The 15,731-nt window shown below is 39.7% G+C and overlaps 1 protein-coding gene across 1 annotated transcript; it reads left to right on the top strand.

Annotated features, from left to right (window-relative positions):
• Positions 1–710: 710 nt before the first annotated feature.
• LOC104163463 (FYVE, RhoGEF and PH domain-containing protein 3-like) lies at positions 711–10,698 on the top strand (the record flags this gene model as incomplete). Its single annotated transcript, XM_009702484.1, has 3 exons — positions 711–863; positions 3,330–3,470; positions 9,716–10,698. Coding segments are annotated over 3 exons (519 nt in total), but the record flags the coding sequence as incomplete, so codon positions are not given.
• Between the last annotated feature and the right edge of the window lie 5,033 nt (positions 10,699–15,731).

Below are 15,731 nucleotides of genomic sequence, written 5' to 3'. Positions count from 1 at the left end.
ACCACTCTTCCCCCAGCCTATAACACTGCCTGGGGTTTTTGTGGCCGAAGTACAGGACCTGGCACTTGTTTTTGTTGAACCTCATGCCGTTGGTCTCAGTCCATCTGTCCAGATCCCTCTGTAGAGCCTCCCTACCCTCCAGCAGATCAACACTCCAACCCAGCTTGGTGTCATCTGCAAAGTTACTGAGGGTGCACTCTATCCCCTCATCCAGATCATCTATAAAGATGTTAAACAGCACCAGCCCAAAAACTGAGCCCTGGGGAACACCGCTAGTATCTGGCCACCAACTGGATTTAGCTCCATTGACCACAATTCTCTGGGCCCGTCAGCCACCTTTACTCTGAAAATCAGTCCTTCCTAGACCATTTTACGATTGGCATTAAAAAGCAGTAATTGCTTTGTCAACCTAAGCGCTTTTTGACTCCTAAAGGCTTATAAGAAAAGAAAAGCAAACTTGCATGATGTTAATCATAAAGTATTTCCCAAAAGGTGTATGTTTTCTTTAATTAGGTATATTGGTACAAAGCATGGGATAACAAAAACATGAGTTATTAATGGAGGTAAATAAAGTAAATATTATATTGGTCACTCTATCTTAGTTTTCCTGATTTTGCTTTAATAACAACCAATCTGCAGTCTGCAAGTCACTTTCTTTGGAGAAGGGTTATGTTTTAATGATGGCTAATAAATCACTATCTTTATCACAGGTGATCTGTGCAAAATGCTCCGAGTTTAAACCACTCGCAGATAATAGCCGTCATAATCGAGTGTGTAAAGAGTGTTTTCTGCAGTTACCAGCAAGCCCATGCAGCCCTGGAGTGGAAGCAGTTGGAGAACAAAAGAAAAGACTAGCTGCAGAGGTACAGTATTTAGCTAAGAAACTTTTGGTGTGCTATTTGCCCTTGTGAGTCTCTCTGACCTCCTCTTTTTTTTTTTTTAAAAAAAATGTATTTATTTAAAACAAATGAAATTGTTTGGTTATCTTTTTGTCCCCCATCATGATATTTGACCCTCTGGCCTATAACTTGTATTGAATGTGCATGAGCCTGAATGCTCTTTGTAAATGTTGAGCGTTCATCATAGGATGCTGATCGTACAGGGATGCACATAGATCTTGCAGCTAAACTTCAGCTTTCAAAGTAACAAAAAAGAGGAAAAACTTCGGGCTTCTTTTATTATGGTGCATTTCAAATCTTGAGTTGTGCACAATAACTATTGGCAAAACTTGGCAAAATAAGATTTGTTTGTTCACTCCATATAGAAAATACTTTTGCACTCCTTATTTCATGTCCTGTCAAAATATCATTGAAACGAATTTTTTCTTAGTTGATTGTGCAAAAGCATTGCATCCTTCTGAAGGACTATCAGGATTCACTGAAACTTTCTCGAACCTGCTATAATACAGAATCTTTTCTCCAAGACGTGACTTCCACAAATTATACTTTGTAAACTACTGCTTCACAATTGCTGCAGATGTCACCAAGCGTTATACCATGCTAGCGGTACATCCTACCCTTATTTTTTACAAGAACAAGAAACGTGTTGGCAAACTGATTTGTTTTATCCTCATCCACAACAACTGAACCTTCTCTTACCAATGCTTTTTTTAGACTACGGGCAGAGCTGTGAGTACCGTTACGTGCCGCGTTTATCATGGGCCACCTTGAAGAAAAGGTGTGTGTTTATTTTACCTGTGAAATACAGCCAGAAGTCACCACATGTGTAAAACAGGACATTCATCTCAATTGCAAGCGGACCCACAGGGACATCAGATTCTTGAAAGAGCCACTGACACACTAAAAAAATAACTTCATTGCAAATCATCTTTCCCCTGATATGCTGACCTACACCATACTGCTTTGAGCGCTGTGTGGAAAATTGAGGAACAGTTGCAGCCTATACTGAAAAACATCTTACCTTGAAAAACATCTTTCTGGAAGCCACCCCTCAGAGCCATCAGACTGCCTCCCAGCCTTGTTATACTCATCAGAACCAAACTACGTGGAAAAGAGGTAGACTCTGAGCAAGAAACATAAATCTGCCAGTGCATGTCCAGATAATAAATGCTTCCTCAAACAGTCTTCTTGGATCTCGCTCCGCTTTGCTTCCGAGCATGTCATATTTCTTTCCAGGCTACTAAATGTACCTACACAGGTAAAATTACACCAGCACGGTGTCTCACAGTGAACTCTGCTGCTCAGCTGCTTTGTCAGCTTTGTACCCAAACATGTCCAGAATCTCAGAAATCTACAAATGCACATTGCCCTTCTCTGAACTACCTTGTCTGCAGCACTGAGAGAAGATTCTGGATCTGGAGCTTCATACCATCAAAGACTTCAGATGTACATTACAGCTATGCCTACAGATGATGAGCACTTAATAGGCATCAGTACAGTCTGTGGTATCTTATGATAAACTTTCTAGCACTGTTGCAGCAGAGCTGTTTGCCAGTAAAGTGAAAATCTACACCTACGCAGCCGAGAGCTCTGTTAATCTGAAAAGCCAAAAGGCATACCAGTGAAATGTGACCTATGACTTTACTTTAGAAAGCAGGTTACAGCAGAAAGCTGTAAAAACTAAAGGAAAAGAGTAAATTTTCCCTTACACACTCAGGCTTCTAGCCTTCTGCTAAATCTTCAAAGGATCAGGTAAAATGCAGGAAAGTAGGTGTACAAAAGAGAAAGATCAGAGCCAGTCTTTTTCTTTCCCTCCTATTTACATTAAACTTTCTTAACAAGCTTAAGAGCAGCTGAGGAGATTGGCATCTGCTAATAACATTTGTAGAGTGGCAGAAATCTGTAGGAGATTTCTGTGCAAAGTCTAATGTGAACAGGAATTTTGTTTTTCTTTGCTTTCCACCAGAAGACAAAAATTTCTTTAAGTCTTTTCTTGCCCTAGTGCTCACTGATTTGGCTCACATCTCTCTGCATCCATGCACAAGAGTGGCTGTTAATATGCCTTTTGCATTAATTTGAAACCATCTCCCAGCCTACTTTGCTAAGCAAGAAACTAGCTGCATCATCTTAATTACCATTCTCAATGTACTTGGTGGAGGTGGTATTTAACTTCATGTCCACTGGGAACAATAGTTCAGCATCTGCCTCTATTACATGGAGTTGTACTATTTCTTGATGGTATATAATAATGATTAAACTTTTGTTCGGTTATGGGCTATCCAGAGTTTGCCCTACAGTATTATTTCACTCTGGACAACTTAAATTAAGTATGTGTTATACTTAATTCTAAGTATTTTGCCCACGTAAGCACCAATGGAAACAGCTCTTCTTTTCTTTTCCTTTTTTTTTTTTTTTTTCCCCTTCATCCAGAAGCAAAGCATCTTAGCAGCTGAAAACAGCCTCTTCAGCAGCTACCTCCAGTTCCTTGAAAAAGGGAAGATTTGGTACAAAATGTGGGTGACCATCCCCAAGACCGAACCTCTTGTTCTGTATCTGCAAGGAGGTAGCCAGGTAAAATAGTATTCATGAGGGTTAACACACTGGGGGGAAAAAAAAAAAAGCATAACTTTAAATATGTCAAGCTGAGAAATAGGTCAAAGGATTTGGCTTGGTTTCAAAAACAAAAATGAACTTGGTATGCTGAATATAGCACAAAGCCTCAGAGATTTCAGATTCCCTTGTTATCTGTAGTTACTGCTGATATGGTTGTCAGCAAATATTTAAGCTCATAGTTTTTCTTTTCCATTTTTTATCAGAAAAGGACAAAACAAAGATAATTTGGTTATGGTTTGGGTTTTTGAGAGGTTTCACACAGGTATACTCAAAGGTTTTATTATCTGGTCATTAGTCAAAGCACTTTCCTGTAAAAAAAAAAGAGCTGTGAAGCAGTTGGAATATTGCAATTGCTGGTTCAAGCTTTTCTTTTTTTTAAAACCTAGTTCTGGGTTGAGAGGGTGGAGGAATTAGTGGAAATGTAGATGTTCTTCAGCCTGAAAAATGGACTGAGTTTGGTAAAACTCCTTGTTGTAACATCATGTGATTTTATCTTTACTTGAAATAATTACTGTGGTAAGCATTATTATCTTTTTTTAAAGTGTGCTGTTGAAGCTAACTAGCACCTGTGTGTGATGAATCTCAAGTGACAGAAAAATCTGTATCTGAGGTAGAATATCCAAAATTGTAATATCAGTCATGCTTTTTTAGTGCTGAAGATAAAGAATGACAATGCTAAAATGAGATCCCCCATATCCAATTTTGTATTTGGCATTTGACATGTTTATATACAGCTTTATTTTATCTCCCAGGTGGGATGGAAGAAGAAATGGGTCGGAATCCAGCCTACCATTACCCAGCTGTAATCGTAGTGATATGAAGGGTTTGCTTTTTAGTAGCATCAGTTCATATGGCTGTAGCTAGGAACAATCTGGGAACTAAATATTACTCGTGATTTTATAAAACTATTCAAAGTAAAGCTTACCCCTTAGCAAGTGTATGCGTTGTCCTCAGAGGTGTGTTCATTTTGCTGCTTGTCAGCAAGAACACCTCTGGTTTTAAACAAATGTGTAGTGTTTTAAGAATAATGCTCGAGAGATTGAAAGCTTGAATTCGGAGCTCCAAACACAGCCCACTTGGCTTTGGCTGGGATTCAGACCTCACACTGGGTAAGCTTCCAATTCATCCCACGGGCAGTGAGCTGCCTGGCTTCCCTCCTAGTCAACAGGAGATGCATGACTGAAATCACAAGTTGAAAAAGCAAATGGTCTCAGACAAAGCACTAAAACGAATGCAACAAACCCAATCTTTAGATGTCTGTGGAGTCAGAGTCTGGGGAAAGGAAAAAAGCTTTAAAAAGCAAAGCAGAGAGAATGACTTCGCTGCGTAGCTTTTCAACTGACATGAATGCTGTGCCTCAGCAAAGGGCCAGTGCAAGCCCCATATCCCATACAAGCCAAGCCAGAGTGTCTCAAACAGGCAAGCTGTGGGAGAGTGGGAATAGAGGGAGAGAGCTCTAAATTCTTTGGCCTTCCTCACCCAGGAGCAACATTTGTCATCTAAGAGATGACTGGAACAAGGAGTTGAGAGGAAGCAACTCCTCTTACATGGTATGACCTAGAAAGATGATTTCTCCTAGTGCCCAACTGATTGTCGCAGGACGGCACAAATAATAACACATGGGACATAAATCAGCTGTATTTAGTGCACAGCAGAATGCTGCTTGACGCTCCAGGCCCCCTCCTGACAGTCATGCAAAGCCAGGATTGGAAGCTGGAGGAGCTTCTGTGCTTCAGATGTTACGTTCTTTGCTCCACCTCCTGCCAAATTTGATCTTGAGCATCTGTTGATATTATTAGTAAGATCCTATTTTTTAGGGGAAAGGTGTGCTTTTGACAGTGACTGTCGATTTTAGGACAGTTAAATTTAGTGGTTAGTGTCCTCAGGTATTTCAGGTGTGAGGTAAATCTCCCAATGAAGTGGCAAGAAGTCATACAGGACAAGGTTGATCTATCTTACATTCAATAACCAAGCCAGGATTTACTATTGGGGATCACCAGTTGCAGGCTGAGACTATAAACAACAAAAATGAATCCCTTCTTCAAGGGCCTACCATTCCCACTCATATACTTCCTTCAGTTTGCATCCAACTGAAGGAAAAAATTACAAAGCAAATCCTCTTCCTTGATATTAACCCAACATTCTTGTTAGTTCTGGTTTACATTGTATACACTAGACTTCTGAGAAAAATCTCTTCCAGAGCTTCTTTCCTGGTGGCTAAGTGTTTGGAATCAGTCGGGAACTGCTCATGTGCTTGAATGTTATTTTCCCAGGCATTGTTTTGTTTCATACAACCACCTCGATGCATCTCACAAACCTCTTCCGGCCTACAAAGAAGCATTTCAGTGCCTAAAAAAAGAGGTGCCTTTTGGGAATAATATTGCCAACAATGGCATTAAAGATCTTGAAACACAGACCAAGTGAAGCATAGCTGTAGGAGTTTGAAAGTTGGGGGATTATTTTTAAAAAGAACAGAAAGAATAGCCACGTCTTGGGAAGAAGGAGTAAACCAAGCTGAATCTGGAGCTTCTGATACAGTAAGAGCCCTGACAGCTTTCATCCTCTGCACCCCCAGCCCTCACACCAGAGAAGGGATGCCAGTGCAGATGGAAATACAACTCACAGGCTTTAAAATAGCAAGAAAACGGCTCTTTTGCTTTCGATCCTTGTTCCAGGAGAATGAATTAATCCCCAGAGTGGCCACAGTTTAAGTCTTGCATAAGGCTTTACACATGAGGATGAATTTCACAGCTTATTTAGGTATGGAAATCATACCAATTCTATCTGTCCTCAATCTGAAACAGAGTTTATGCGGCTGTTTGTCATGTTTATCTGAGTGGAATTATAAGAGTTTGCTTATAAAGACCACCTCAAGCTTAAGGATCAGCAGTTCTATAGAGATTTGTCTTTCCAAGGACAACTACCTCCACAGCTCTGACATTAACGTGCACCTGATTGATAAATGCAGAATTAGGGAGTCCCAGCTAGCTAGAGAAGTAATGAATTTTGGAGAAATACGGAGGGTAAATCTAGTATAGTGAGAGTTAGTGTATATAATAATTATCAACTTTGATCCAAGAGAAAATTTTGCTTTGTAAATTCTGAAGAAAGTTGTTTTATTCATCATGTGAATGCAATTTGCTCCTAGAAAATAAGGGAGTAGCTGAGTTTGAAGCTGAGCTCAGAGCTTTAGAGAAGTATTTTTGTGGCTTGTCTGTTGACCCTGTTTAGGTGAAGTTTTAGTTGACCCTGCATGAAACTCTGCCTGTCCTTTCTCATGGTCCTTCAGAGCTTTGCATCTTGGCACGCCATTGCATTGCAGGAGTCTCTCAATGATTTGTGCAAGGTTGGGATTAGAGCGTAAATGGGTGGAGAGTGGAGTTTGGGTGGGAAAAAACAGGCATTTCTCTAAGCCCACTCTAAAACAGGAAGGGAAAATGATAATGGTCCATCAGTGGGTAGCTGTTGTTCTGTATATTTGCGTAAGAGAGCTTAGATGCTGCGAAGAGATGTGCAGTGCAAGAGAGATGTCTGTATGGAGGGTTGCATGAAACAGAACTGCCTGTGTGGTGGAAATGAGCTATCTATTCCCAAACCTCAAATGCTGGGTGTTGTAATGGCTGTAATAGAGCAATACATAAATGCTGCTGTAATTACCTAGATAAATATCCCATTAGTATTGTGCTGCTTAGAGTCAGGATGAATGCACAATGCTTGTGATTACTGACAGTATTACACATCCAGTAGATTTCTGTGTATCACTCGCTATCTCAGGAAAATGATTGAAATCAACCCTAAAGTGAAGCTCTTCCCAGCACTGGGTAGTTTGGTTTGATGAAATACTGATTATCATGCAGCCTGAGTATGTTGCATACAGAAATATTTACACAAAAAAAACCCTAATTTGACCAGCCAGGTCCTGTAGGCTCTTAAAAATGGAATATGAAATTTATCTCTCTGTAAGGCCTGTAAATTCTACTTCTGTGCTTGGTGTAGGGCCCAAATTCCTCCTGGGTGCAGAATAGCCCCTGGATTTGCTGGACTTCAGTTAGGAGGGGAAGGGTTCAGGGGCAGAGAAAATCCAGAGATGCTCATGGTGCTGCAGAGGGATCTAGTTTGAGGGTGTGGTATGACTCGAGGCTGAGTGCTTCACCTTTATCTGTCGGTAGGGTAGTGTTTCAGAGATAATTTAAATCCATTGCTTTTGGATCAGGCAGGTACAGAGAAACTGGCAAAGGCATCATACTAAGAAAAGGGAGGAAGCCAGACCAAAGGCAGTCTGCTTAATTTGCTTGTGTCTGCACATGTTGGGTAGGTGTAGCATGTACAATTCAAGTATCAGTTTTGTTCTTACCCTGCACTTCTTGGCTACAAACGATATCATTTTTCATTGTCATGCGCAACCTCCAATTTTACATGTGACAAGTCTTAGTGTCTATTTTTCTAAAACAAGATCAGCGAAGCAGGCATGGTTGAGCTTGCATGTACTCTTAGGTATTTTGTGTTCATCAGTCTCATATTTGCTTGCCTTAGCACTGCCATGTATGCAGGTCCAGAGCTACTCTGTACGTGCCAGTTCAAACTTCAGCATGTGCAAGACCTCCCTGTTTATACTGATGCACCTGTGGTGTCAGGATCTAGAAACTGTATGCTGCTTTTAAGACAACTACTTACACTCCAATAGGAACTGAATTCATTAGTGTTTGACGTAAAGCTGCTGTAAATCTCCTTGAATAGCACTTGGTCTTCAAGCGGATGGACTCTGGCATTTTTGCATAACAATAACAAGTAGTAGATTAATAAAATGGGAAGCCTGTATTGACTTAATGAAGTGTGTAGACATGTTTTTGACTGTGTATTTTTTGACCCTTTAGTTAATGTACGTGTCTGCATCTACACGAGCAGTTCTGAAACTTGAATTACTTTAGTCTAATTGTTAGAAAAGTAGATTTTCTTTTTTGCTGTTGTTCTCAGAGCTGTGGTCTCCTTCCAAGTTTACTAAGTCATCTGCATTCAGCATGGGGTGACAAAAGAATGACTTTGCCACCTCTTTGTGGGATGCCTTGTTAACCTTGGTATGAGGCTGCTGTGCAAGGAGCTGCTACAAGAGGTGACAGCTTCTTACAGATGCTTGATGCCTGTGTGGTTTAGACTTCAGTTTGGGGACCTGCCTTTGAAAATGCTTTGCTGGCATCAATTGAAACTAATTGCTTGGTCATGGCACACCCTGCCTTGCTAAAGTATGCCTTTCCTGAGAGCTTAGCAGAGGAGTTGGTTGATGCTCAGGATGTGACTGTAGAGAGCTGTGTTTCTCCTTAGATCTGTGAGCTGATCTGACCTTTAAAGGATGTTCAAGAATCTGAGCTTCGACTTCCTTGAGAACTCTGAGAGGCTTCATAAATAACCCAAGACCTTTTGAGAAGATTCACTGATTGATTTAAAATCTGAAATTCTCTTTTATTTCCAAGTCTTTTCCCTGGTAGTTGTCTTTGTGTCTCTCAGTGTCCAGCTCTGCTTATTTGTCTCCTTTTAACCAATCTTACAAATGTTGCATGAGGTTCAAAAGGGATTATACCGAGCTATGCTCAGCTGGATCTGATTGCCTGTAACTCATGCAAGGGTTTTTTTGTAGAAGACAGTATGTGTAAGCTACGTGAAATTATATTAAAATCCCCAGCCATGCTGCTGCTGGATCTGTATTCTTACTGCAAAAGGGAATCTGTTAAATAAGAATAAAGCACCGATAAATCATTGCCTTTTATTGTTGGAAGTTAAGTGGTCGCAGTTAAGCGGTCTACACTGCAGTACTGCAGGAGGAACTGAATGCCGATGTACTCTGGAATGGCATTCGTGTGCTTACTGAAGTGTGTGTGTCTGTGTTCGCTCTGCGGGCAGGGATGGCAGGCTGGGGCTCTAGCACGGAGGGGTTGTCAGCAAGCGGCACGCACCGAGACACGCCGGTTCAGTGAGAGATGTGGTGTGGGTGCCTAGCCTGAGTGTGTGCCTGATGACCACGTCTCAGGTGTACGGTGATGCGTCTTCAATCACATCTTACTACTTGAAAGTAAGTTTTAAACTGTTTGAAACAGGCATTTCTTTAATCACATTGAGGAAATCTTTCTTTCCTATGCAGTATACCCCCGCTCCTCCCATTTCAAATACCACCTGTTGCTGAATTTTTACATTTGTTCTTTCTTCTTTAGGATGGACGGAGCCCACGTCCTATTCCTCTGCCTGGATACGAAGTCAGTTTACCAGGTTCCGGTGAGAAGTTTGAAGTGAAACATGTTTTTAAGCTTTGCCAGTCCCAGCAAACTCTATATTTCAGTGCAGAAGATGAAGAACTGCAGATGAAATGGATGGAAATTCTCACCAAAGCAGCCAAAGGGGAAACTGAAGATACAGCTGAAGGGCTCAGCAACCCATAGAGCAAGTTCCATTTAGTTTCTTTCCTACATGCTATAAACTATCACATGAATTTGGTATTCATGGCACTTTGGAATCTGTATGGCTTTATATTTTCGTGTGTCTGCATAGGAAATTCAGTGGTTTCTCTCTTTTTATTGTACATTTCTCACGTACAGGAGTTACCTAGCATATATTATGTTAAAGGAAAAGGTAGTTGTAGTTGGTGGTGGTGTCAATGCTGGTCTTAAAACAAAAGACAGGGAGAAAAGCATTAATTTTAACAAAGGTAATGGAAAAACATCGGTCTCTTGTTTTCCTAAATGTATATTTTCCAGTCCTTTTGATCGCTGTTCAGTGCAGGATGTGTATAGTCCGTGATTAGTTCTATAAATGCTGCCTTTTAAGTTAAATGTTGTAAAGGCTTGTGCTGGCCACTGACATTCCATTCTCTATCCTTTCCCTCCTGGTAAAAGGTCTGTGTGAAGTGTGAGCAATGTGCTGAATATTTTCCCTTTGCTGAAACTATGTCTCTGCTATTTTGAGATCACCTGTTCACAAGACAAATACTGTAGAAGGGACTTCTAAAAATGACTGCAAACTTTGCAGAAAAGAACATTAAGAAGCCTCATTGATTTTAAGCATTTATAATATTGTTTTGTTTTCCTTTGAAACCAATACCTTCCTTCCTTCTATTTGAACCCATTTTGATGTAAGTGCACAAACGTTTTATACTGCAAACTGGGTTATGATCAATAAACAAGAACATTTTTAGTACACATAGTACAAAAAGGTGACTTTTTTGTTGTATTGGTTAATTTAAAAGTGATCTAGGATTTATTTATATAATTTGTAAATAATGTTTCATAAGTATTTTAAGAATTTTTAAAAGATCTCAGCTAATTAACAGGCTTTAGTGCATAAAATAAGAGAAATTTGTATGAACTGAATTTGTAATTTAATTATCCTGTTCACCTTTATTTGTCTGATTTTCAAACTTGAGTGCTTATCTATTTAAATAAAAATTCATGCAGTTAACTCCTGAGCCAGATTTCCAAGGCACAGCAAGCTTTAGGTCAACATTTAATATAGGGGTTTTTTTTAAAAAAAAAAAAAGGCATGTCTGTTTCTAGTGGTAGTAAGCATGTAGTACCGATAAAAGTGAAATAAAATCTGTCACAATACTGTATTTTTAAATGGTTTGGTTTAACTTTTGTTTCCTCTTCAACCTTCTACGTTTTCTGATATTGGTAGAAAGAAAGAGCTACTCCGTACAGCCAGAGTTTGTTAGCGTTGTTGAAAATTAGTGATCTGCATCAGCAGGTATTTTTCTTACCTACAGAAAAGGATTTGGTTTTTTCCTTGTTTGGGGTTTGAGTAGTTTTGGGTTTTTTTACATTCGTATAATAAATCATATACCTGAAGTCCATGATGCTAAAAATTAGAAACCGAGTATGTAATTTCGTAAGACTTGCATCTTCCCCCTCCTCCCTACCTGCCTCCTCCGATCAGTTAGCATGAAAACGGTTTCTTGCAGAGTAATTTTTATCATATAGTTCATGAAAAGGAATTATTTTCAGTGTGTGTTATTTCTGCCCCCAAGCTTCCTTGAAAATGTGATGATGTGGAATGCTTGCCTTGAAAATTTACTCATTTGTAATATTTCTGGTTTGAGGTGTTTGGGTTTTTTTGTGGTTATTGGTGCTGGTTTTTTGGTTTGGGGTTTGTTTTTTTTTTTAAAAAAAAAGTTTTTCTTTACTTGGTTGTTCTTCTTTGTTACCAAGAGAGAAATGGGAAGGGAGAATGGTAAACCAAAACAAAATTAATGCATCTTAATACATCTTTCATTTTCTATTTTTATTAACCAAGAAAAAAACTTTAGCACGTTTTTTGCAATTTTTCTTCATTTTGTTCTTTTTTTAGAACAAAGTATGTCAAAATACACGACTAGTGATTTTATATTCCTCGGTTCACCTTCTTTTTTTTTTTAAAAAAAAAAAGATACAAAAATATTTATGGTGTACCTGCAATGTTAACACATGATGGTACCCATGGGCATTTGTGTCACGGTTCTCATGCAGCACCTTTGTTTGCTTTTCTTTTCAGCATGTCTTTCCACTTTTGGGGGACATGGCAACAAACCTGCCTGGGAACTCTCTGCTTTATGACTAAGCTCCAAATCATCAAAAGCTTTTATAGTTTAAAGCCAGGAACTTAAACCTTGTCTGGAAAACCAATACAAATCCATTGGAGATCCCAGAGCCCTGCTCTTGTTCAATACAGCATGAAAATGCTCGACCTAAAGACTAAAATGAAACAGCTAATGGTGTTAGAGATGGGGATCTCACTCCCTCGGTCAGAGTCAGCAACATGACTGTTGTCCAGGTGAAGCTGAAGGAACAGTCTCTGTTGACCATAGCTGGAACTGCATTGTATTGGAGTGAGCTAACCCTCATCCTTTTTGAGGCATTATTCAGGCTTTGGATTATTCTTTCCTGTTCTTGGTACATTTGTGTGTCGTTCACACAAATGAATTCAGTGATATGAAGGTTGAGAACATGATCCTGGGAGGTGAATCTTTCATAGCATCTGAATGCACATCTTTTAAGAATACAGGGAAGAATCACTTCAGACTTCCTTGAATCCTGGTTAATTCATGTATTCTGCCACGTCAAGGAAATAAGCGGCACCTTTTTTTTTTTTTTTGTAAACTTACAAACACAAAAGAAGGCCTGAGACGATGGCAGTCTAGTTCACATGATGATAAACAGGCATGCCAAAATTGCAGTCAGCTAAGCGAAGCAGGGGTCCCTCAGCTTCCAAAATCTGCATTCTCCCCATTTAGTTTTATAGCTGTGCACTCAAATTCTAAACCTCAGTTGGTCCCTGGCTGGCAAATTGATGGGACTTGGGAGCGCTCTGGGGAAAGCATCAGTAAATGTTTTCTCTCATGCAGTGCTCTCCCCTAGGCACATGGGTTTGATTACTGTCAGAATCAGGGTGCTGGTTATATGAAGCTGTAGTCAGCCTCATTCTTACTTTCTGTTGATGAAACTAGAATATTTTATTGAAATGACCCATTGAATGAAGAGTTGCAACTGAGAAACTCATTGTATTGGTCAGTGGGATGAGGGAGATGGTGATCAGTCTTTAGCGTTGGAAGGCAAAAGATCCTGCAAGGACGGATGCATATGCTTAACTTATTGGAATATCTCCATTGCTGTCTATGGAACAATGCAAAGCATGTCTAAAAATCTACGCAGCATTGGAAATGGTATAAGAAACAATTCAATTAAACTTTACAGGCATTTGGCTATAAAGTGCTTACTTCTTAGTTTTAACCTCTACTTTTTGTGCTATCATTTCTGTCTGTAATATCTTTCAGATGTATACTTACTCCCACAAATAATTGCATATGCATAAGAGGGGAAATTTTATTGTGTTTTAGCTATTGTATTCATATAGAACAGATGAATGTAGTACAGACTCCTCCAATGCTTTCTCTGATCATTACATGGGGTTTTTGTTGAATCTGCATAGTTTTTGAAAATAACATATCAGTTCAGACCAACCTTCTATACAAACACATTTTTCATGAACCCAGAGGTGTATGTGGCATATTTGTCTCCGAGAGCCACACGAAATATAAAGAAAGGTTTCTTATGTCTACGAAGTTTTGTTGCTCCAGTCGTCCTTCCAATAAATCAGTTGCAGGAATGGCTCAATAATACGTAATTGAGTAGCTCGGAAGGTGGTGTAAATGTCAGGATTTTTTTGGAATGGTTTAGGAAAGGAGAAGGAGATCTTTTGCTTCTTGTACAGGACACTGGATTTCCAGCATTTTGGCGATTAATGGAAAAGAGCTGCTGTGAAATGATAAAGCTAAAGGTGTTGTTTTATTCTGAAAGAACTATGTTACATTGTTTTCAATCCAGCTCTGAAATTAATAGAGTATCTTTCTTCATTTATTTGGCTTGTTCAAAAAAAGACAATCAAGTCATCAGTTTAAGGGGCATTTATCAAGGCACAAAGTGAGCTCCAGTATTAGCTTTTAGTAGATCTTATTCATCCGAAAGGCAGCAATACTTGTTTCGTGTTCTTTGGGATGAGGTAACAAACAATTAGGGGTTTTCTTGCCTATTTTGCATCCTAGCATAGTTTCCCAGAAACAGCTGCCCAGCAATACTGAAACTGTAGATTAAAGTTGGTGGTTAACCTATCTGATGGCTGCTTTACTTCCCTCATTGTCTTTCACCAGCAGCATGGAACATTTAGCTGCTAAATATAAATGACTGCATATCCTGTAAACAAGCACCTTCCCTTTTTACGTATCTACCATTTCTCTTTTTCTGTTCTTCAATCCATATGGGGCATGGCAAGGTTTTTCACTGGGCTTGTGCTTTTGTCTGGGTTTTCACTTGGCTGGGCACTCTGCAGGCCCAGGAAGCTTGGCAGAGTTGAGTGATCGCGTTTTGCTGTAAAATGAAATAGTGATAAAACGGCTTTTCAGAAAGCAGTCGCTGGCTGTCCTCGCAGATACTGCGTGGTCTATGATCACAGGAGATTAGACAAGAGGAAGGATTCTGTTTGGTGTCTCTGAAATAGAGTTTTGGGGAGCTATAACCAGCTTATGTGGATGACTCGCTCAAATGCAGCAAAATAAACTTAGCCTTCTCACAAATGCTGCTAGCATCAACAGTGTAAAAGACTGTTACTTAGACATGTCTTATCAAAGTGGTTCAAAATTCAAACAACAAATCCTCATCTGGAATAAATTATATTAACTTCACTGATGCATTTAAATGAACCTGGGATCTGGTCTGCAATGTTGATTTGGTTTTGACTGACAGTAGATTTCAAAAAAGCCTTCCCTCTTCTCAGTGATTTTGTCCCCTCCTGTACACTGTGTACACTCTCCCGCCCCAAAGAAAGCTAATTTAAAAACCAGTTTCAGAGCAGCGTGTGCCTGCGGTATGCACGGATCAATGATGACTGCTGTTCAGCTTGACAAGGAAACGCATGGAAGTCCCAGCAATTTAAAGAAACGCCATGTTTCTGTGTCTAGACTATGCATGCTGCATTGGAAAGCTCTAATTTCCAAGTCCCAAGATTTGTTTGTCAGGTGGACCTGTTTTCTGTGCAAATGTTGAGTAACTTTCCTGTGTTTCAGGAAGAGGCTCTGCAGACGTGAGAGTTCCTTAGTTCCCTAGTCAGATCAAAGTGATTGCATATGGTCTGCAGGTAATGTATTTAAGTTTGAAAAGGAACAATCAGTTATCCCAGCATCTCAGAATAAGCGAGAATCTGTTGAGACTTTTACACTGGGTTATAAGAATTAACTATTTTCTCTCTAAGCTCTTGCGCCATAGTGGTCTATAACTTGCAAGAAGAGGTTAAACTGGAAAATACAATGTCGTCCCACTTCTAGTGCTGAAGAAGATGCTTTCAAATTCAAGTCGAAGATGGCAATGTTTACTGTGAAACTGATGACAGCAAGTACCAGCTGACTTCTGGACTGGGTAAGAATAATTAAACACTGTGTTTTGGCCTTGTGCATACATTATTGATTACACTCTACACATTGGGCAGCACATTTTTGCTTTGATAAAAGGCCCAGTATTGATTCAGATTATACTGAAGCTGTAAAGGGATCTCAGGAAGTGTTAATTTTCAACATTTTGAAGTTGCCTCTGGTGTTAAATTATAGTAGTGTGGGTGCCTTGGGCAAATCTGGAAGCATTGGGATGTTTCCACAGGCAGCCATGGATAGGAAGAAGGTGTCTTAGGAACTCCAGTGCCGTTGTGCTATTCGTA

This window comes from Cariama cristata, unplaced genomic scaffold, assembly GCF_000690535.1.
Source record: "Cariama cristata isolate BGI_N322 unplaced genomic scaffold, ASM69053v1 scaffold15376, whole genome shotgun sequence".
NCBI lineage: Eukaryota > Metazoa > Chordata > Aves > Cariamiformes > Cariamidae > Cariama > Cariama cristata.
Note: the sequence above shows the minus strand (reverse complement) of the source record. Positions and strands in the feature narration are given on the sequence as shown.